Below are 24,814 nucleotides of genomic sequence, written 5' to 3' on the forward strand. Positions count from 1 at the left end.
TGATTAAATGAACTTATTACCTCTGCAAGACCTCTAAAAATATGTTACTCAATCGTTGTTTAACAAAACTGTAAGATAAAAACGTATAATTCGTCGGAATATTTTACTGACACCAGCTACTCAATTGAATGACTTATTAACATTTTCCAGTTCATAATTGGATGGAAATTTTAACTAGTCTAACAGAACAATAAATTTACCTACAAATTTGGTAATAGGTAAACTTCACTCCACGAGGTGGAAACTAACAATAAGTATTATGACTGTCTACCTTTGGATTATGACTTGTGACAGTCTTATTGACTACACTGGTCTGTGAAAAAACCTTTTTGTAATAAACATTTTGAATGCTAAGGATTGTCAAAAAATGTAAGTTTGGAACAGTTTAGTTTTTTACAATAGTTCATTAATAATATTTAACAGTGGCATTTTTGAACATTAATGTGATTGAAAATTCTATATGTAAAATCGGTTATTTATTTGAAATTCAAGAAACCTGGTGATGGCAGCGGGATCCTGCCGAAACGTCGAAATAAAGGCATAATCCATTGTGAATTGCATCTTTTCATTCTTTACTGTTTCACCCAACGAAAATTGAGTCATATAATAAACGGTCACGAACATCAAACTCATCTATACTTTTCATGTAATGTTTTCTTCAATGGAACACCATTTTTGCGAACGAATTATAATCAAGCGCTGAAGCAACAATATTTATTTTTAAAAAAGTTACAAAGTTAAACATAACGAAGATAAAAAACATAAAGTTTCAATACGGGTGTAAATTTTGTGCAAAACTAACCAAAGTATACAGCGTGAAACGGAAATAACTACTGGACAACTTTTTACGTACTGCGTGATCTAAAATCACAACGAGAACTGTGCAGGCGCATGACTTGGTGTGAAAACACCGTCAAGCGATATCTTTCTTTTTCTATCTATCAGTTCGGACTGGTTTTTCATGTACAAATACTATTTAGATTGATTGAAGTAGTGTAAATGCAAAAACAAAACACAACAAGTTCTCAATTTTTAACAGTAAATAAAAAAAATCGTGTCATGTAATGTACACGTGACGGCGAAAATTGAAAAGCAGTTATAGGTTCGGCATATGAAAACCGTCGTGTCTATAATGTGACTGTTTGAATGAGGATTCCGTTGCAGACCTGTGTTATCGTAACGTACTGTTATATTATACGTAAGTTCAAGACCTGACCTTTACTTTTTGGCCACGGATCTTTATCGCTATCCTGACCCTGTATTTGACTAATCATGGTTTGAGTATTGCGGTATGAGCTCAAATGATGCTGTTATCATATACGATTATTGCGGTTCGTTTTTCTCGTAACACTATTTAAGCGCAGCTCGGGAATTAGATCGTCAGTAAGTGTCACGATCAGCCATGGAGCAGTTCTATTGCGTGTTCGCGCTTATCATAGCAGCTTGTTACCTTCTGTACTATTATTCTACTAGTACGTTCAATTATTGGCAAAATAAATCAATACCATGTGCAAGTGGGGCCGTACCGGGACTCGGACACATGTGGCCTTTGGCTTTCATGACGAAGAATTCGGCTGATATGTATCGAGACTATTACAACCAGTTTCCGGAGAGCAGTATGGTTGGTTTCTACAATTTGCGAACTCCAGCTTTGATCCTGCGCGATCCGGAATTGGTGAAGAACGTGCTGACGAAGAATTTCCAAAATTTTGCTGAGAACGCTTTTGACATAGACAAAAACCGCGACCCTTTGATAGCTGTCAATCCATTTTTCACCAATGAAGACAGTTGGAAAACTTCACGGCAGCAGTTAACCTCCGCCTTTACGTCGGGTAAGCTAAAATATTTATACGCGTCCGTGCAAGGGGTCTGCGACAGCATGTCATCCTATTTAAAAAGATCATGCAGCAAAAGTGGCGAAAAAGTGCAGTTGGAACTGAAAGATCTTTGCTCGAAGTTTACCGCGGACGTCGTATCTACTGCGGCGTTTGGTGTTGAAGGCGGTAGTTTCATCAGCGAGAAAGACGGACCGTTCAGAAAAATAGGGAGAATTATGTTCGAACCGTCGTTTTGGAAAGGAATGAAGCAAATATTCGTGTTATTCATTCCGATTGTCGCTCAAATCTTCAGGATGCGCGTCATACCGACTAAGGCAGATAAGTTCTTCAGAGGCATCGTAAAAGACGTGCTGAGGCAGAGAGAGGCACATGGCATCGAGCGACCCGACTTTTTGCAACTGATGATTCAGGTAAGGACCCTCGGGAAAGTTGACGCCATTTTCAATGAAGAATACAACGACGATGTGATCACTTCTCACGCCTCCTCGTTTTTCTTTGATGGTTACGAAACGTCTAGCACTACCATGAGCTTTGCCCTTTATCAATTGGCCGCCCACCCTGAAATCCAACAGCGTCTTCGCGAGGAAGTGGATGCCGTTATGGAAAAACATGGTTCTCTCACCTACGAGGCTCTTCAAGATATGTCGTACATGGATATGGTTCTTAACGAGTCAGCACGACTCTTTCCTGGCTTTGCTACCCTGATAAAACGCTGCACCAAGGAAATCGAGCTCACTGGTTCGGACGGGATTACCTGTCAAGTCACTCCTGGGACAAATGTTGTTATAATCACTACAGGCTTACATAGGGACCCCAGGTTCTGGCCAAATCCTGATGTATTCGACCCGGAACGTTTTTCTGAGGAGAACAAGGAATGGCGTCACAAATTCGTATTTCTTCCTTTCGGGGAAGGTTATCGCATCTGTCCCGGCCAGAGGTTGGCTACTCTTCAGATAAAGGCTGGTATTTCGACGATCATTCGAAAATACACCTTGGACGTATCGTCGCGTACTCAAGAGCCAGTCCAACTCGACCCTAGATTTTTCATGACTTTGCCACTCGGAGGACTGTGGGTAAATTTGAAACCCGTATAAAAAGTCTTTCTGACAGCCAGTAAGCTGCAATGATTCAAGGTCTCTCAATTGATGAGACATAGTTCTGGCGGCCTTAAATAGGATTGTGTATTTTCCTAAAATCCAAATTATTCTAAACCATAAATAGTCAACCAATATATTTAGTGGTAACAATAGATTATTGCTGTATTTGATATGGCTGTTACTGTACACAGATGAGAGGCTTAGATTAGGCTGCTAAAACTGAACCAGCGGGAGCCGTTGTAAAAAATTTTCATCTCAGTGTCTTGCCGTAAGCTACGCTTCCCCTTTAATTAGAATCACGCTACGTGATATTACCTACGATATCCGGTCTCCAATTTAACGGAGGCGTGTATAGGCCTACATAGGAATTTATATCTCACGTAAATATTATTTGTGAAACGGACGTTTGCACGCATACGCTGGTCATATGCATGACGTCTTTATGAGGGGTTACCTACAATGTGTCCACGATTACGTCCCTTGACAATATCGTTGAACGGTAATACTGCCGTTGAATTTCGACAAGTTTATCGTTGAACACTTCGGATTGAATCTCAGTAGGTACTTGAAACGAAGCGTTACTCTCGTTTAAAATACAATGCAGCCAGCAGCACATACAGTCTGGTAGAAAGGTCTTTTTTAATCTTACAAATTTTCTGCTTACGCTTTTTGAATTTGTCATTCTCGTAAAACTTGCCCTTTGCAATAAAAATCGATATAAATTTATTCAGAACCTGAAGATTTCACGACTATAGTAATGCACGAGCTGCAGAATCGAGATAGAGACTAGGCATGGAAGTTCTAAGGAAACGAGTAGAATACACATAACAATGCGAAGGGGATTCAAGCTTGCTACAAAAATGCTAATTGATCAGGAGCTTTAAGGCAGCCAAGTAAACGTAACAAACCACCAAAGAAACCAGTTCTAAAATTTCAGAATAACTTCCAATTAGTTGAGTTGATTGATAAATATGTGTTGCATTGTGTAGCTTTCACCTTATTACATTCTACCGCAGTTAAGATAATCCTGAAATATCGAAACAACGATTTCCCTCAAAACTGCATTGATACGTTAAACTTACGAACCTCAATCTCATGATTGATTTCACCCGGATGTAGAAAATATTGTCGAGTCGATAACGCGTGGTGCAATTATAACACGAATTTGAATTATTTATACCATTCAAACCGCTCATCTACAGAATTCTTGAAATCGTGATCACGTATGGAAGATAGTTTCTCAACGATACATGGAACAACAAATAATGAAATCTTGTTAAGCACATCGCTAGGTTGTGATATTGTAAAATTAAACGAGTGAGGTGATATTGACCAGAAACACTTGTAATGTGATATAAATGTATGGGCGTATAGAATAAACATATTCTTCTTATTTGCATCGGAAGAACTTTGCACAATAGAATTTTCAATTAATAATGAATCAAATTAAAGTATAATGATGGTCATCAATCCATCCCTCCCTTACACAGGTACAGTCTACCGGGGACATATCCTGTCGGATATGGTGGATGTCGGTAGTGATTATGATTACGATTATAAAGTTCCGAATTGTTGATACTGTGGTCACAGAGAACTGTGAACTTACTTATATTTTAATGACATTAAAGAAAAACAACAAATATTGTATAAGCATGGTAAACAATTGAAAATTTGTAAATTGTGCACCAGATAATGAATTAACGAAATTGCAGCATTTGTCAATGTTTACCGATGTAAGGATAGTTGATGATGAAAGTTTTTGATTAAACTGAAATTATCCGCTACTAATGGACGATTGAAACAAATTTTGTAATCTCCTTATCTTATATCTAGGATCACCCAAATAGTTCCCTTGTTCCTTTGGCTATCCAAACCCAAATATTGCATTAGTATTCCACGTTCAACGTCACAAGCGTTTCAGCTCAATGTTACATGTCCAGATTTTGACCGCTTCTCCTACGGCCTCAAGTAGCGCATGTCTTAGGTACACCATTGCACGCGTTTCCTGCAGTACTTCATACATGATTCTATTGTGCTTTTCAGCAACGGTTGAAACCTCATCGTCAAAACATTGTTGAATTGATGAATGGTCCACCGGTAGATGGGCAAAAGTCTGCCACTTTCCGTATTGTTTGCCCGGTAGTTATTGGGTCTCGAAAAATAAAGTAGAACTTCCTGCAAGTTTGGATTTTACCATTTTTATTCAAAAGGTAAAAATAAACGAGTTATTTGACAAAAACAAATTCCCGCTTACATTAAAGATAGTGGCCAAAGCTCCTACAGAATCTGGTTGAAAATCTGTATTTAGACTAATAATGATCTCCACCACTTCCCTCAATAATTTGAAAAATAAATTTGTGGTGTTCGATCAATGCAATTTCAAATCTACATCCCGACCGGACTAACATGAAATCAAAGCGTGCACAAAAGATGTTCATATCGTTCTACCAGGCGATGAATCCCGATTTTTTGTTCTGCTAATAGAAACGTACACATAAGACTGTTGCCATTAATAACTTATAAATAATTGACACTTGAACAAATAATAAAAATTTCGTCGTTCACACGACAAGTTTGGTGTAACCTGCAGCCCTCTTCAAACCAGACAATCGATCTGTCAATTTTATGGCGAGAATTATTGACTACCAAACAAACAATACAGAGAGTGGCAGCCTTGAACAAATAATATTGTTCTTTATTTTTTTGCAAATTGGGGATGTTCTGCCTTCTTTTCACACCGCTATCAGGAGCAATCTTTACCGATGACACTTACGCATGTCTCCCTCAACATTCTCACAAAAAATAGGCCGTGAATAAACAATCACTGAAAAATGTCACCAACACTTAGACCATACGTCTTTGATAAGTTTTACGAAAATTTCTGGAATGTCAAGTGGTATCATACATGCGTCAAAGATACTGAAACGCTTTGGCTTGCTTTTGTAGTTGGGCACTAATTGGGAAAAGCAATAGATGTCTTAATCGAAGAGCAGATAAGAATCTCAGGGTGTTTCGAATTTCTTCCTCGGGTCTAATTCCTTCAGAGTTTCTAAATGATCTCCGTTTATTGAAACATAGAAACACAGGTAAAATTCCAGAATTATGGGGCATGTAGAATTCAGGACTCTTGTAAGTTAAAAGATAATATAATTGAATCCTCAATTTCCTTCTGTATTGAATGTGATTTGACATTTATTTTCTTATCTGTCTGCGATTTATGAAACCTAAATCCTATCTCTGTTTGGTTCAATAATTCACTCTTCAGTTAAGAATGTAATCTATTTCGAAAATATCGCTAAATATATAATACTTGCTTAAAAGGGAGGCTCGAAGGAGACAGATAGGGAGACTTAGATCCACCCTAAACTGCTCGGAAGTAAATAGTTTTTACAAAATGGAACAGGCTTGAGAACTATCGCATTACAAGCGCTGCCTATCTGCCAAAAGGGTACGAAGAAACAGTTTGAATAACCCAAGTACAAACAGATTTGCTCTTTGAATGTAAAGAATCAGTCAGAATATCGGCTTGACTTTGATCACCAGTCAGACGTCGAAATTTATACCGGATTATTTCCGCGATGCGTCACATAGGGACCCCCAATTACAGGCAAATCAGGATACAGGTTGACTCTGTGAGCAGATCCAATGTTCTTCTGTCAGCCAGCTAGGTACGTATCATGATTTACCTATAATTACAGGCCCCTGTTGACTGCCTCACGAAATAACACGGTACAATCTCTTCTCGCTGACTTATTTTGGAGGGCAATAATCAGCCAAGCCAGTAATAAATCGCGAAATTCGTCAAACGATTATCGATTCACAAGAAACATCGGGAAGCAATGTACACGGGGGTTTCATTTTAATCGCCCCAGGCCGCAGAGGAATCGTGAAAGACGTGCTGAGACAAAGAGGCGCAAGGCATTGAGCAGCCGGACTTTCCGCAGTTGATGATCCAGGCGAAGAAAGCTAGCAAAATTGACGCCGCTGACATCGAGCAGTACACTGACGACGATGTGGTCTTGATCCACTCGGTTTTGCTTCTTGTTAATGGTTACGAAATGACCAGCATCATCATAAGCTTTGCCGATTATCAATTGGCTTATCAATTTATTCAACAACGTCTTCGCAAGGGAGTCGATGCCGTAATGAAAAACGTGGTGCCCTAATTTACGAGGCTCTTTAAGATATGTCGTACATAGATATGGTTCTTAATGAGTCGGGGCGAGTCTTTCCTGTCTTTGCTACTATGATGAAACGCTGCACCAAGGAAATCGAGCTCACTCTTTCGGACGGGATTACCTGTCGAGTTACTCCTGAGACTAGTGTTGTTATAAAGACTACAGGCTTACTTAGCAACTCCGAGTACTGTCCAAATCCTGTCGCGTTTGTCTCAGAACGGTTTTCTGAGGAGAACAAACAGGAGTGACGTAAATTCGTATTTCTTATTTTTGGGGAAGGTTATCGCACTTGTCCTGGTCAGAGGTGAGCCACTCTTCAGATAAAGGCTGCTATGCCAACGATGACCAAAAAATGTATCTCGGAAATACGGCCGCGTACGAAAAAGCCAATTCGACTCAATCCTAACAATAAGTAGTATTTCACGACTACTCGAGCTGGAGAACTGCGGGAGCATGCAAAGTCCACGTAAATAATGTTTTGTCAGTGAATTGCGGTAGTCTAAGGCCTCGGAATTAATCACGTATGGTGATGACGATCAAGAAGCGGGACTATTTATTGAAAAAATAAACAATTACTACTTATCATGAAATAATTATTCAATACGGCCGGTGGTAACAACAGTTTATTGCAATTTCATAAAAAGAGATGTTACTTTACGCTCATGAGGGGTTTGCATTAGGTCGACAAAACTGTAACAATCAGAGCGGTTGTACAAAAATTTTCAACTTGGTGTGCCACCGAAAACTAAACTTCTTTAATTAAATTTACGGTACGCGATGTTTCCTGTGATCTGCAATCTCCGAGTAAACGCAGACTTATGTAAGCTTGGCCTGCTTAGGAATTTGTATTTTATGCAAATACTATTTATGAAACGAACGTCTGTACATACATGCGGACCCTATGCGTGACGTCTTTATCCGAGGCTACAATACGTACACGATGATTTTCCCTGATGATATCTTCGCCTGATAATTAAAGGCACTTATATAGCAATGATTTTATGAATTAGGGATGCAGTCTCTTGTCAAATGCTGACAGCTCAAAAAATGAATGTGCGTCTAAATTTTCGAAATCCACTTAACAATCAGTGTAGGAGTCATTCAAGATTTCGTCGAGAAATTTAAGGCTGTAGAAAAACAGCAAATTAACGTAAACGGCTTTCATTGTCAGGCGAAATCAAACCAAGTCCATTGAGAGTACAAACTTAAATATCCCATCCAACTTCCTGGCATGACGATTCATTTCGCTGCTCGGCATTTAGCCCGCTATCACCGAAGTGTGCGTCGGTGTTTCTTCAATAAACGCTGGAATCGTACCGCAAACTTCTCATTTACACAAGTTGGGAAACGCGTTCAGCACCGTTTGATTCATTCTTGTAAGATCTTGATGAAACCGTGTCTTGCCTATCACGAACAATTTGGTATACAAGTAATAGCATTATCAATAAACTACTCGTTTGGTACATTCGATACTCGCTTATCTCGTGAAATCTTCATACTTACGGCATTTTGATGAGCTCGAATACTTTGTTACGAGTAAAATTAGTCAAAACGAAACGGTTATTTCCAAACGAAATATAATCAGCCAGCAGCGCCTGCGTTCCGGTAAAACGTTCTTTCTCAGTCTCAGAAATTTTCTCCCCTTGACTTCCGAATTAAATATCGCACTCGCGAGACTTGCCCCTCACAATCGAATTCATTATGAATTTATCGAGGGTTCGAAGATTTCACGACTATAGAAAGCGAGCCAAAGAATCAAGATAAGAGACCGGGGAGCAAAGTTTTCGGGAAACGAGTAGAATATGCCAATGCGAAGAGGATACAGGCTTACTGAATGCCAATTGATTTTACCCAGATGTAAAAAATATTGCCGATCTAAAAACATGGACTGCAATGTTTGCACAGGTTCAAATCTTTCAACGAATTCAAAACGTTCAAACATCAATATTTACTAATTGTAAACACTTTATATATGAAACGAATGAATTGACGGACTTAAAAAACAATAATAATAACAATAATTGTCAGGTGTCAAATGAATTTATAGCTAATAGAATTTTAGTTCAAAACTCAATGAAAACGTTAACTTCAGAATTTCTTGACATTAACAAGAATGAAATAGAAAAAATGATACATATATAAACGTGGCAAACAGTTGACAATTGTATGATTGACAAAATCGTAACACATCCGCAAGTTTACCGCGATTAAGATGGCTGATAGCAAAATGTTTTTACGAAAATGAATTTGGCTGGCACTTATCCGATAGTGAGATCGAACGTTCGTTTTTAATCTCGATATCCTATCTTCCGGGATCGCATACAAGGGTAGGATGATAGCGAGTTCGTTCGAGTTTCTCAAGTTGACGCCGGGGCAGCCAATATGGTGCTTTATACGCGGCAATAGGAGAAGGTATCGTCGTCGTTGTTTGAAGGGGGGTGAACGTGGGAAAGGAGGATGAGAGATCGATCGACCGGGCTCTGCTACATGCACAATAACAAGGGATAGAGTCGTGTATCTAGGCTAAACAGCCCATTTGCCTCGCACAATGGAGCCTAGCCGCCGCTTGCTCCACCTAATTACTAGACGCTACAGGCCGTTGCTATTGCCAAGTCGGCAGAGCTATCTTTACCACACCGAGTATCGCTGCTCTGTCAGCTCTTACGCGCCGAGATCAAAGGACAGCGTCTTGCCCGTGTTTTCCGATAGCCTTCAAGCTGTGCTCCAATTGCGGCAGATTTTTCTTCTTTCGGGATTCTCTTTTTTCCATCGTTACTTTCACTTCGTTTACTCTGTAGGTAGTGAGCATGTAAAATTTTTGTAATCATGTGTACCGTCAGATTCGCAGTCTAGTTACGGGAATAATTCGAGATAGATAGAGGCGTTACATGGCAACACAAATTATTGCGAAAATTGACATTTGGCTGAAACTGTATCTTGGTATTTTTCAAAATTTTAACACAACTTTGTTCAAATGCTTACAACTTGGTTAGAAATATATCAACACAAATGTTTTTGTTTTTTTCAAATCGTGTGTTTTCGCATGTACATTCTGAAAATGCAGTGCAAAAAACTATCAAAAGCTTTTTTACTAAAGTTTCTTGATTTTCAAGATTAAAATCTCTTTATCAAACTTCAGTGTATCCATCGGTTTTTATTTAGCTTATCAAAAATACTACTGTATATTCCACAAATTCTAAGGCTGGTCTCATCGTGGGGAAACGATTCTTTCTCTTTCTCTTTTGAATCCTTAAAGTTGGTGAAATTTATTTTCTTCATTTAAAACTTCTAATATTACTTTTAATGTCTTACACAATGTCTCATTCAATATATTATAGGTAAAAAGGTTGCAAATTAAGGTAATCGGAAGTTGTAAAAGTAATGAATCAGTATTTCGAACGAGGTTTCTTTTTTATTTATAAATGATTTTTTTGATTTCCGTTATCGTTTGAATATTTTACATAAATGATTTTTATATGAGTTCGAACTCATTGTGAATGTTAAAGATCCATCTTTTTTTTAGAATGGAATTTTTGAGTTCCTGTTATTGTTTCAATCTTGGTATATCAAATATTAAGATTTTCGTGGCTTTATCATAATCTTCAATTATTGAAAATTTTACTTTCATGTTTAGTTGGTTTTTTTTACTGATTCATATGGCTCTTGAGGTATTGAAATTTTGTTGATTAAACGGCAACTGAAGACTTGCTCGTGCTGTTGCTCTTTTTATCGTACCCCCAACGCCATCGCAGTCTTTTACCGTGATAGATCCCAAAGAAATACCATTTGAGATTTGTTTCAAAATTTGATATGTAGCATATGTAAGCGACCACGAAAATGAAATAAAAAACAAAAATAAAAAATTTTGTTGAACAGACTGATTGATTGATTTCACAACTTCCGATTACCTTAATTTGTAACTTTTTATTATTACAACGTTGAATGAGACGTTGTATAAGATACATCTCGATGACTGAAGCCAATTGCTAGAAGGTTAGACACCACAAATTTATATTTTGGTAATTTTAGAACCAAGGATGAACCAGATACAACCAAAAGTGGTCAATAATTGGTACACTTACTTTAATATTTGAAGTTTTGAAGAGAAGAATAATTCGTAAAATGTAATTGAATAAAGAAATAGAAAAAATTGTTTCCCCACATTGAAAACAGCCTTGAAATTTATCGAATAGACACTAGTATTTGTGTGAATTTTTCAAAAAAAAAAAAAAAATATGTTACACTGATATTAAAAACAAAGATTTTAATTTTAGAATCAATAAAACTTGAGGAAACAAGTCTGGGATATTTTTTGGCATTTCATTTTTAAAAATGTCTTCCGCAAGGACAAACTTCGGAAAACAAAACTTTCACATTGACGGATTTTTCAAAAAGTTATAAGCATTTTGAAAAAAAAAAAAAAGATATTTTAAGAAATTCATATCTCATGAACGGTTCGAAAAAAAAATTTGAAAAAAATCAAGGAAACCCGTTTTTACAGAATGTAAAAACGTAGCCAAGCTTCAGCCAAATTAAAAATGTCAAGTTCCGCGGTAGGTTGAGTTGGCACGGACTGCCCCATATATATATATATACCTATGGAGAATTTCCGGGATTTGGTGGCGGGTTGTTGCGGAACAACAGCTGCAGGGGGAAACAGAACCATGCTAACTTTGACAAATCGCATGAAACAGAACTTTCCTGTGTCAAAAGCAGTTAGTTTTTGTTGCTTAGGCGAGGGTGCAGCGGATGCTCATCTTCCAGAGAGAGGAAACAACGACGGTGAATCGTATGGAAGCCGTCCGTTAGGCATTATTTGTTCCCCCGTGGATCAAAGCGATTCCTCTTTCGGAGTGAGAGAGTAAAGCAGGAAGTGAGAGAGACAGAGAGAGAGAGAGAGAGAGAGAGAGAGAGAGAGCGAGAGAGAACAGGAGGGGAAAAAAGGAGACATCCCATTCCGCCTGATATATTCAAGTTGATTTCCTATCTTGTAGATCTTCTTCGAGGAGGGATGTAAGCGTGGTGCAAACACCCAGCTCCCTTTCCGGGCCCCGAGGTGATCTAAAATCGTATCCAAAAACTAAGCTTAAAAACCACTGTCACGCCTAAGTTATGGAGAAACGTTGGAGAGTTTTCCCATCGAAAAAACGAACTCTATCAAATTTATATCCTCGTTTTTTACACAACCCCCTCCCGGACTTTTCATTAAGGAGCTGCCTCTCAGACCCTGCAAGGCTATTTCGGAAACACGTTTGTTCCTGCGATCTACTCGATTGAATGGAGAAAAACTTTAATCTAATAACGCTGAACGACCTGTCAGATTACAGGGTGAACAGAATTATTGACCGATTAGATTTTTTCGTAACGATCACTTTGTTATTCTTCAAAATGAGGTCACAATATTTTTCAAATAATTTTATTCTCTTCGTGCGCGAGATTGCGGTCGGTTTTATGTAATTTGCGGATTACGAATTTCGAATTCCCAGAAAAATACTAACAATATTGGGCAAACTGAAATGACATCAATATCACGATGAAAATGACGTCAGGTACGTCAAACGGGCTAATTTAAGTTTCTATGAGACAATTAGCATCAGGTGTAAAACCCTTAATCCCGAAGCAGCCGGAAGCACGATCCCCAGGTGCATGATCCTCGTGGATTTTAGCATGAAGAATTTTTCATCGCGTCTAAGGTATTCATAAAATATCCTATTTCGTAGGGATCCTGAAAAATTGAGGGATTTCATTGACATACTCAGGGAAGACAAATAGGAAAGGTTGAGAAGGAGGCAGGATGAAAGGGGGTGAAAGGTATAGAAAGCGGAGCTATTCCATTCTCTTCTCTCAGTTGGGGTACGGCGTCGAAAGAGTTCTTCTCCCCAGAATATAACTCGGTTCACGAGGTGCCAAATTCTACGATTACGCTCCTGCACCAGGTGCAAAAAAAATCAAGACTCAAATTCGCAAAACTTTCCGATAGGCCGGGGTGAAAGTGAGAGTGAGAGAGAGAGAAAAGTGAGAGCAAAGGTGAGAAACAGTCCAAACGTAGAATATTTCCAAGGATCTAGAAGCAGACCTTCGAAATCAGAAAATAGCCTATCGCTTGGGATGACTCATGTGACGTCGGCGGAGGATTCGCGAGAGCTGGGGAGAGCAAAAAGAAGTCGGGAAGAGGGTTAAAAAAAACTCAGCCGAAACCACACACTTTCATTTGCTTCGGAAGTTCAAGAGCACTGTCAGAAACGGTAGCGGCGTGCCTGCCTGGTATTGATCCCAGGACTTTCGGTTCGATCCCTGTTGACTGTGGGCCGCGTAAAATACTCGTAAACTGTCTCCCTCCCCGATTCCTGTAGCCTCTGACCCTTTGCTTCACGGAGCTACCCCTTTTCCGCCTTTTCTCTTCTTCGCCCTGCGCTCCCGCCGTCTAGGCTCAAGGTCCTCTCGGGTCAGGTTCACCCCCTGAAACCCTCCTTGAAGAGTGAAATTCTCCGCCTTCCTACTTCCACATCCTTTTCTCCTCCTCCGGACGTGTATTCGTGTCTCGAATCTGGGTGGACCTTCGCTCGAGGTAAACGGACTTTTGTAATGACGGAAACTTCTTCACACCAGCCAACCCCTCTCGAGTTTTCCGCCTGAAAAGGGAGAGGGAAAATTGCTGGGATTATAGATACGTATAGACGTTGCCTGGTCGAGAATAGCCTAGTGACTTGTGTGTCTGATGAGAAAATCGATCTCCCCCTTCCCGGAATGAACGATGACGATGTTTCCATCGTTTGTCATATCCTTGGAAGACAAATCGATGCTAGGTAGCAACGACGTTTATTACATCGATTACGTATTTATTATGTAATGTCACGGCTGTCGATAGGGTTCGTGCCTGTACTGCTTGTCCTTCCTAGCATAACGTCGTCAGATTTCAAGGTACGATAAAGCGTGTAAGTCTCGTTTATTTCGAACTTAATTCTCTCACGTTTGCTTGCGAAAATCTTGCACTAACCGGTCTTATTCATCCGCAATTAATAACGATCGTTTTCAACATATCGGAAGAACAAGAATTATACGAAGAAAATATGGCCAATCATTTCGTACGCAGCGCGTTTTACGGTCTGTCGGGCAGTAACCATTTACGCTTGAATTTATACCGGGAAGTAAAACCCGTACCGAGTACACCGCAGGTATTCAAGTGATATATTTATAGGTATCCATATTTTATAAAACGAATTGATTTAATGCCGGTGTTATTCGAGCGGCAGCTTATAAATATTATTGTTGCCATTATTAATGCGGTTATTATAAACAACGCGAGGCTGCAGGTGTGCGAGAAATTATTACGGCAATGGAAAGGTTCGGGATTATATACCTGTAGGTATAACATGTAACGTGTACGCAAATTTAAGTGAGAATTTTTAAGAGATATAATCCATCTATGGTAGACCGAGTCTGCACACCTAGAAGTCGGGGGTGTAGCGCGTTGCAATATGCATATTAATCTCGTTCCCCGACTGCATATATTCGGTATGAGATGAAAATTTGCGAACTAATCTAGTTTATGCAAGGTAAGATGTGGAGTACTAAAACTAAACTTGGTACGCCTTCACTCCCGTATATTCATCGCGGTAGGAAGAAGCCGAGGGTCCGTGCAGCGTACATACATATTACATATACCCGATTCGCATCAAGTGCATAATAAGAACACATGCAAACAGCTTCGAAACGGGAATAATATCAACTTACAGGGTAAACAATGTTTATTTGTGTGAAACGTATTCGCCAGACGATTCTGCAAACATCTATCGAGTTAAGATCAATGCGAATGGCCGAGGGTTGAAATATGTTGCTCACCGTTTCATCACCGTTTACGGTTATTTACCGGAGGGTAAGACGTCCGACAAGTACTAACTTGCGGTTTTTCACGAATTGGTTTAGAGGATCGACGCGTAGCGCCTAGACGATAAATAGCACCGAACGGTGAGTTCGGTATTCACGTAGAACAGCGAATGCATCAATCTGACTCATTCGATCCGCTGTTGCAGGCTCGTTTTTACTTGCCCGCTAGACCGCATGGATGATTTGACCCGAAATTTTTGAAATCACCGAAAATCGGTGAACATTTTGCATTTATTCATGAATTCGTTTTGCCCTGTCTGCGTGAACGTGTTAAAGATGCCGACGACGCGGAGTCGCGAAATTCCTTCTACGTATTCATGTCTCGTTCTCGTTCAGGGGTTGGACGAGGCGACCTGGCGAGCATTGGAGGAACTCGACTTCTTCGCTTCCGACCCGAGCCAGCCACTGGTCGCAGCAATTCCTTACTTCGCGGATTTTTCCTCGTATTTTTGAACTTCATTCTTTTCACAGAAACGATCCGCCTTCCTATTTCCCACCGTTGTACCAACCCTCCCGCTCCCCAAACGGTTCAATTTCTCGTCTATCCTCAAATCTCTTGCTCCTTTTCCAACTCACCTCGGACCTTTTCTCATTTATGCTCAGCGGCGTACAGTATACTTGCACGTTCTTCTCTCGAATACAAGCCGAAACGGTTCGCTAGATGCGATAGCTCGCCCATTGCCAAGCGTCGACTCTTGGATAGATACTACTTAAGATAATCGACAGATTGCGCAAAGTTCTTCATAAATTCTTATTAGACGTGAAATTTCACAAGTTTCATAAATTGGTAAGCATTCCAGTTCAATGGTGATCGGTAGCATTTTAGTCTTACCACGTTCATTCAAAGTCTTTAAACCCCATTTGAATTAATGAATTCTCGAAGTCTGGTGTACACTTTATTTCAACATGGTTTCAGCATTTTACAAATATTTGCCAACTTGCAATGGTGACGCGACGCTCTACTTTCTTCCGGAATCTCCAGTAATGACTTATTCACGGATTCAAGGTACCACAGTTTCGCTGCAGGCGTTACAGGAGCGACCTCAAACAGCCCAAACTAGGTCAACGTCCCGCATAGCTCATTTCGGTATGATTAATGATCGTTCTCGAGTGCCGAGACCGGGACCAAGTGGGAGAACAGCAACGAGATAGGCAAGTTGGAGGAAACGGTGGCTGGTAGTTACGGGTAGATGGTCAGGTGCCTCCACGGTCTGAGTCCTCGGCACGAGCGAGAACTCGAGTTTCATTGGCGCTTCGACTTGGCACTTCTCGGAGGCCAGGCCTAATGGACCCCGGTTTGCTAAAATCCTGATTTCCGCGGAGGTGGAAAAGGAGGAGCGAAGGTGGTTGGAGGTTGATTAATTGGAGATCTCGGTGCTGCGGCTGGCGTCAGAATGGCGAATCTTCCGCCACCTCTGGCATAATTATTTTGATATTCTCGCGGAGCTTGCACACGCGACACAGAGTTGTCAGGCCAAGTTATTGGCCGAGGGTCTGCCGAGGAGCGTAGCAGCCTGTTTGAGCGTAGAGCAAGTCGTGTCGCACCCGGGGCAATTATCTGGCCTCGAGTATCCCAGAGACGAATGTCACCCGGAGGAAGGAAGCCGGGAGAAACATCGGAAGTAGGTGCGAGGGAACTGCCGTTTGCTGTTTCCTTGCATTTTACGAGTCGCCCTCGCTTTATGTCCGTTTCATTCACTGCGCAAGGCAAGGTTCCTCGCGAAACACCGCGAAGTTGTTTCAGTAAAAACAGACGTTATTCTCACCCTGCTTTTTCCTATTTTATACACACAAATACCCGGGTATAAACTTTGTACTCCTACTGCACGGGGTCTTAGTCGCTGATATATTGCGACAGCTGCGCAGAATACGCATACTAAATCCTCCGCGGAACCCAAACCTGATCGAATTTTCGCTCAAAACCATAAAGTAGGCTGTATAAACCATAACCTAACCTGCACGCCATGCCGTACATTGTTTATTCTCCTTTTTCAATTCTCACGATCACACAAGCGTGTCATGGAATTGTTTATACCTCTCTCATTCTTATTGTTAGTGGGAGAGAGAGGAGAATTTTCGAGGCAGGAGAAAAACGTTAATGATCCAAGCGTTCGTCAATTGAAACGTTTATATACTCGCGAAGTTATTTGAGGTGATGGAAATAACTACCGGAGAAATTAATTTTTCAAATTCTTTCAGAGAGGGAAAAAGGTGGCCCATTGGCTCACCCTCGTTAAACTATGAAGCACTCCGACGAACGGGGATATTAATTTTCATCTGGCTCCTTAGTTTACAATCTCCGGTTTAAAAAGTGATCCTCGTTTCGTCTCCCCCTGAGTCATCCGCGTCAGTCATCAGCCGCAGAAATGTCCATAATCTCTAGATCGGGCCTTTTATAAAAGTTGGACCGAACGAAGGGATGACGAAAGTGCTTCTAGCAATCGCTTCTGACTCTTGGCTTCACCCTGCGGTGATGGTGGCGTATACCGGCGCCAGGGAGCTTCGGAATATAGAAAGCTGGGGAGAAATAAGGGTGGAAGAATGGTAAGAAGGAGAGGAGTGAGGGAGGGAGAGCCGCGTAAACGCCCGGCATGTTAATTGGGGGCAACTTTTTAATACGATCCTTCCCCTCGCACGGGAAATTCTCGGGGTGAATTTTCGAGGATCGGTACCTACGTTCGCCAAACGAATCGCTGGTTGAAGACCGACTCTGGTATTTATCGATTACTGCAACTCGTCTGCAGCTTGTATTCACCTGCGAGTGAAATTTCTCCGCTATTGTGTGCAGTCCCTCGGTATTTCACAATCACACAAGACTCGATTTTCATCGTGTTTAAAGCCAAGAATACTGAATTATCTCTCGCTTGCCACACTTTTGCAAAATCGCGCACTTGCCAGACTGGGATGCTTCGCACCCCAGCGACAAATATTGTTATAAAAAATAAACTATCGAACATTTGAACTTGAAATTTTTTTCGGAACGTATTGAAATCTAACTTCAAAGCGTCGCGTGGTTAATACAGTAAAGAATTAAATTTAAATATACTAAAAAAAATGCAACAGGAATTAAAAAAAAAAAAATTGTTATTCTTACAAAACAATTTATAATTTTTGGTTATTACGATTGTTTTTTTTTTTTTTATTTCATTTAATTAAGGGAAGAACAGGCCCGGGGTGGTCTACACCCCTCAGTGACAAGTGAAGGTTATTATTACTCCACGCGTTCCTGCGTCCAGGAATTCATAAGCATACTGCGCCGCTGCAGATTGATGAGTTTGAGAACCGTCACTTGAATAAACTAGACTAAGCACTTGGTTGGCGCGGAACTCTCGAGTGTTATGAAGTAGTCTACAGTCGTTCACCTCCCACCTGCGGTTGGGCTTGCCAGAGAAGTACTTGTCACAGTCGACCTCGTCAACTTGTCGTTGGAAAGGAAATACGTGAGTACAGTCCTCCACTTGTTTTCAAAAAGAAAGAAAAAAAAAAACAGTCAATTCACATTTTATTCAGAGAATGCGTGTGATTACGGATGATTTCACGATGTCACAACTATTTTTGACTTGGAAAAAGTGGCGTTTCCATTTCTTTTTTTTTTTGTAACTTTCAACGAAAAAATTTTTCATGTAACTGCGTAAAATCCTTCATTTTCAACAGTGTAGAATACCGTGCTGACGTTAGCATAATTTTTTGCCACACCATCAGAAACGCGTAGGTTTTAACGATTCTGTTTCCGCCATACAATTCCGTGTCTAATTCCGCACACACGATGCATTCGGGTATATCGACGTCATGAGGTGAACGGCGTTAAGCGATGCAAATATGCACCGAATGCATATTTGCGTTTAAATGGAAATGACTCGCCTGCTGCAATCACTGCTAACGAATCTGATCCGACTTCGATTAACACGTGCGTCGTTAGATCACTGTAATTTTGGATACCAGCTATCACGTGTTTTTTGAACATTTCAAACAAGAATTAGGAGATTGCTGTATTTTTATTTTGAACTACGAAGCTGAAATGAGCCTAATTTAAATTTACTCAATCATTGCGCACCATTTACAGATAGACAATTTGATCGGTATAAAACGTATTTTGCGTTTGATTCGGCAATTAACGTCGCATTAAGACTTTCAGTTGCCCTTCCATTAATTGTCCGACAATTAGAGTCCCCAAGACGTAGGCGCGAGGGGTGGGTTATAAAATTCTTGGTATGAACGTGAAGTATAAAAGTTCGGCATCCGCCCACTCTTTTGGCACGTCACCTTCCAGGGTGAACCAAGTATGAGGGTGTAGAAGTTTTTTCCTTGTCTTCGTGCGCCCCCGCCGAATGTACACCAACACATGCTACGAGGGCTTACACGCATGCGGGTACATGTATCTATGGGGCAAGGGTAGGGCGAAACAGTAAACACGTACAAGTTATATTACCTTAACCCCCGCCCCCAGCCCCTCTCAGCGAAGGTACGCGCCTCCCTGGTCTCCTAAATAAAGAATAAGGCCCTAGAACGAGAGGTAAAAAGAGATGGCGAGAGAGAGATAGATAGATAGAGAGAGAGAGAGAGAGAGAGAGAGAGAGAGAGAGAGAGAGAGAGAGAGAGAGAGAGAGAGAGAGAGAGAGAGAGAGAGAGAGAGAGAGAGAGAGAGAGAGAGAGAGAGAGAGAGAAGAAGGAAGGAGGGAAGAAACCACCCTTAAATGAAGACAGTTTATAAGAGTGGTAGAGGTCGATATAGTAGTGCCAGGAGAAGGATTAGACTGAAGTATTTTTACTTCACGAGACTACTGAAATGGTAAGAAGATGGGATGGTGTACCTGAGTTGTAATTCTGTGGGGTCAAATTAGGACTCTTATTTCCCAACTCGAAATACCTCTCGATTCAATTTCATTCCCCTCGTCTGACGAGCTCGAAGCTCAATGCACAAACCGTGACGACAAAAACTTTGACGAATCGCAATTGTCTGATTTGAGAATAGAACGAATGAGGTCAACAGCGCAAAGCCATTGATTGAACCGAAACATATTTCTTCCTTTCGCGATATCGATTTCAAGTTATTTGAGAAAATGAAGGCACAATTTGCCAAAAAAAACAAAAAACCAATTCCGTACCGTCGGTATTGTTACAGAATGTAAGCGTGAGGAATTAAATGGAGTTTTACTCAGAGAATAAAGCAGTATTAAAACTCTTTCGTCCACCCTCCGTGTATTACGCAGCTCACTCCACGTTGCGGTCTGTGGTAAATAATAAATAGGAAAATATAAGTTGAGAGCCCCTGATCTGGCGCCAGGTTGGCTGGAGCCTGACACGCGATCAATCAACCTGCTGCCCTGTCCCCTACCGTCACCCCCCCCACCCCGTCCAGCCGCCCTTTCACCCTTACCAACCGTAGTGCTTGTTTCACCTGAGTTGAGTTCACCGCATGTAGGTACCTGCGTAGACACGATGATATCGCGATCAATTTTACCACCCCTTACAGTTTCCACCCTCGTTCTTCGGTTTGGGAAACGCTGTTCGAAGAGCTTACGGTTCGACGCGGGATCCTGAGCCTTCGATCAATCGATGGAGAAGGTGATTAGCCGGCGTGGTTCTCGCAACCACACCTCAAGGTACGCGAGCGTGTCCGATTGTACGTGCAGATAATAGTGCGTATTCAGACTTGCCGTATTTATCTGCTGTTTTACATCCAAATGCCTTTACGGTTATTTATCGAAGGCACGTTTCTGCTTTACTTTCGAGGTACTGGTTTTTCCTGTCATTGGTAGCTCCTTACACACTCGTAAATAGAGCTACTCTATTCTAACCGATCGACCTTTTCGAAACTCTTGGCATACTTTTAACGCTGGTCTAAAATATTCGAAATGTTTCTTTCAAAGTCGGCCATGGTTCTGTTTTATGCGTAAAAATATCCCTTTATACTCGACACTTCGTGAGAGATTCGTTGAATGATTCGCAGATGAAAACAAGGCGTTTCAAAAGAGAATATTTCTCACTAATGGTGTGGTAATTCAATAAATACTTGAGTTCATGACATTCGATTGATCTTATTTGAAGGTGCCAAGATCAAATCAAGGTCAACTGTGGGTAGTTGTCACACTTGAAATTGAATTATTGACTGTGCAAAGAAATACGACATGGGTGAGTTACACTCGGATATTAACTTTACTTTCGGAAAAATTTCATTTTGTTATAGTGGAATGGGACATTTTCGTAAAATCGATATCGCAACAATGACGTTGCCATATTGTTGCTACGATAATAACACATCGTACGAGTAACTATTTATTGTGATTATAGCTGTACCGTACAAAATTTAATATTGATTGGAACATTATCTAATCTGGTCGTTTGATTCACATCATTTTGTTAGTTGAATCCACTTTATTGTCACACCAAAATCAAATTATTACAACAGTCGTGCAAGAATGTACTGTATACCGTAATCCGAGTCACTTAATTGAAGGAAAATAACAACACTACACTACATTGTTTAGTTACAGCTACGAAACTCATTTTAGTTTTATACCTGAAACTATACCTATTGTTCGGTTACGGTGAAAAATGACGTTTCAATCAAGGATTGTACAATAACCACAATTGGAAATTTATCTCATATAACACGATCAAAACTGACCAAATGGAGGTATGATTCCGGGTAGGGATAGTGAGGCGTGTGCAGTAATGTCAGCGTTCGAGAGCATCTCTGTAACGAAATTACCTTCCATCTCCACTCATGGTTATATTTTTATACGGAGGTTCTAGCTGACTATAAAAAACTTGTTACAACCTCCCCACCCAGTAGAATATAATATCGGGTTGGTGCAGAACTTACGATGATTAAGTCGGTAAACCAAAGATTGGTCTTGAAACTTGGGGATCTATACTAGAATGGCTTCTCACGTTGGATCAGAGTCTCTATCTCGATCGTTAAAAATTATACGACTTTCGTACATGGTGTGACAAACAGCAGACAGCGCATATAGCCGAGCCGATATAGCATCCCCCTACCGTTTTTCCCTTCCAAGTAACAAATCATGTCTCAGCACTCGCTCATTGCCCTCCAAATCAAAAAATGCCGTGCTCTGCACAGACAGGATGAACATGGTGCATATTTTCATGCTAGAAATTAGAAAAAAAAAAAAAAAATCAAAGAAGTTTTGGTATTTATATTTCGTGTTGTGAATTTTCGACAAGCCTTCAGCTGTTGTCGATTTATTTATTCCTTCTTCGTTACGTTTACAAATATCTTATTTCCGTATGGTATTTTCAACATTTCACAGTTATTATTTCTCAAATAAACATCGAATCCTCTCGGTAGCTCATCTCTGAATTTTCTCCAATAACTGCGATTGGAGCGCCACAGTTTCAACTGGTTCATCGACCGTGCATGAAAGTCGTTTTCGCAATCAGCTACGTCATTACACTCCTGTTATCACTTTGTTTTTTACAAACGCGTCGGACGTGCACACGCGTTCCTTGCCTTCCTTCCAACTCACGGCACACGTCTCCTTGGCCTGTCGAGTCCTCCGCGTGTCATGTTCGCCATCTGCGAGGTTCGCGTCTGTCAGCTGGCTTATATTCTTGAACCATCAGTTCAGGATGAGCTGTGCCGTTCTGAATGCTAAACAAAAGCGAAATTGTAACACGTTGTATGAAGTAACGTATTCTGGCGAATCTTGCGTCTTGCTACGATCTGCACGTGAAGCACCGGAGCTCAAGCAATAACAACTGACGGGAAACGGTAACCTTATCAGAGTCGGAGGTAACCTCGTTTCAAACTCTCCACTCTTCTCTTATACACGTGGTATAAAATTTCCAATAGCGCTGATAGAGAACTTCCGTGCTCTCTAAAATTCCCGCGTAGAAACATTTCACGGATAAATGCATCAACGCCATTCTCCAATCGTTCGAGGGGAGAACAACCCAGGCAAAGTAGCGAGTGAATCTTTCTTCGAATCGAGGGTGTTCGATAATTCAGATTTTCATCGTCCAGGCCGCCAGATTTGCATTTTACGCTATTTCCGAGCTGCGTAGTTTGCCTATTTTGTCATCAGTGCTGCAGGTACCGTTTACATATATCGAGAATTAGGCAAATTCATACCCTTGGGTACTCGTTGGACTGTTTATGTTACTAATAAATTCCATGCTTATATCCGCCAACCTCCCAGGAGTTTGCAGAATTTCCTGAATCGATATTTATGATTTGAAGATCCTATAGAGCTGCGGTAATCACTTAATTTTGGCCAAGTTGCTACTCTCGGTTACTCTCCGCGTAAGCTGCTTTAATCGAACAATCTTCAATTTCGGAAGTCGGCTAACATGAAACTCCTGCAGTAGCGAAACTCAGCTCCGCTTTCGTCAGCGGTGGCGCGTATCTCGCGTGAGATTTTTCTATCAGGGGGTGAAATATTTCCCTGCACTCACTGCGCAGCAGGTATAACAATCGTGTGCCATGCGTCCGTTGCACAGATGCATGGCGCCATGCGCGGTAAATTTTCCACTTCCGATGGCATCAATGGTGGGTACTAATACAGCGTTCACGATTAGAATTGCTTATATACCGCCACTGAAACGTCGTATTTTATTGGTGTAACAGGTCGGAAATATCGCCGAAAGATTTTACACATGATTAACTGGCATGGGGTAGCAAAATTTACCGTCGCTAATTTCGTTGCCCGTGAGCCTGGAGAACAGCAAAATACCCTCAGACTTATTTCTCATTCCTGTCACGAATGTCTAACGCTGTATTTCTAAGACTCGTTAGAACCAACATTGCTTTCAGAATTCTTCCGCACCGAGTGCCTTATTAAAAACTGTTGTGCTCGGGAATTCCTCAAGTTTCCAAGCTTGATGCGAATAGTTGGACTGAAAAAAGGGCAGACAGGAAACTCGAGAAAAGAGGTTTGGGAAGTTAAAATATTCTTAACGTTACTCCGCGTCGCTCTTTCGAACCTTTTTGAAAGCACTTTACACTTATTATCAAGTTTGCCAAGAGGGTTTCCTCTAACTTTTCCCTATATATCAGCATCGATGTATCGAAAACTGAGAGAATCCGGCATGTCGCAGGGAAAGTGGTGGTCTATATACGTATATGGAGGTACATAGGCACATACAGGTACATTCGCAAACCTCGGTGTGCCGATGTTTGCGCAGACAAGAGAAGTGATCCGATAATATTTGCTCTCAGGCCCCGAGGGCCGAGGCGAAGACCGCGTCGCGCGGAGGGCTTTTCTTGTTATTTCACGCGGGATTGATAAACTCGTATTGCAGCTTTCCACGTCACCATCAGATACCCAATCCCGTATCAAACGAGCATTATAAAGTGCACAATTCCGCACGAGTGATTCATCGAAGCTTAACTCAAGATGTTTATCTCGGTTCCCCGCGATGAATGGTCCGCTGTTCACTGGCGCCAGTTCTCAAGTTAGTCAGAGACTCGGGACAGACAGTCTCGTCAGCAGACTTGGAACTCGTATAAAAGAATCACTACTTTCTATCTCTCCGATGTGGGCACGATATCGTTGCAAAAATTGCCTTCACCCAAATATTGGATCACAGATTATGCGAAGAGTAACATCACTGTCACTCTACCTTTGCCCGAGGGTAACATTGGTTACAACGTGTGGCTATTAGCATTCGAGTGTACTCCCAAGATTACACAATGCATCGTGTAATATCTCTGTATGTAATATTGATGCCAGTTAATTGTACGCCCGTAGGGTATTGATGCGACCCAAATATGTGTAACTATCGCACTCCGAGTTACACGTTGTACGATAACAACGATAATGATAACAATAACAAAGTAATAATAATATTG

At 40.9% G+C, this 24,814-nt stretch overlaps 2 protein-coding genes across 2 annotated transcripts in view; both read left to right on the top strand.

Annotated features, from left to right (window-relative positions):
* The window catches only part of LOC124308075 (protein Fe65 homolog), a 200,433-nt gene that overhangs the window by 35,873 nt on the left and 139,746 nt on the right, over positions 1 to 24,814 (top strand). The window lies entirely within an intron of this gene.
* LOC124308078 (cytochrome P450 6a2-like) lies at positions 1,402 to 4,389 on the top strand. The gene has a single exon (XM_046770430.1). It carries the CDS (start codon positions 1,403 to 1,405, stop codon positions 2,930 to 2,932), a length of 1,530 nt encoding a protein of 509 aa, XP_046626386.1. The 5' UTR covers position 1,402; the 3' UTR covers positions 2,933 to 4,389.

Source organism: Neodiprion virginianus, chromosome 6, assembly GCF_021901495.1.
Source record: "Neodiprion virginianus isolate iyNeoVirg1 chromosome 6, iyNeoVirg1.1, whole genome shotgun sequence".
Classification (NCBI taxonomy): Eukaryota; Metazoa; Arthropoda; class Insecta; order Hymenoptera; family Diprionidae; genus Neodiprion; species Neodiprion virginianus.

Coding starts and splice junctions, on each gene's coding strand:
- LOC124308078 (XM_046770430.1), top strand. CDS start 1,403: ATGGAGCAGTTCTATTGCGTGTTCGCGCTTATCATAGCAGCTTGTTAC.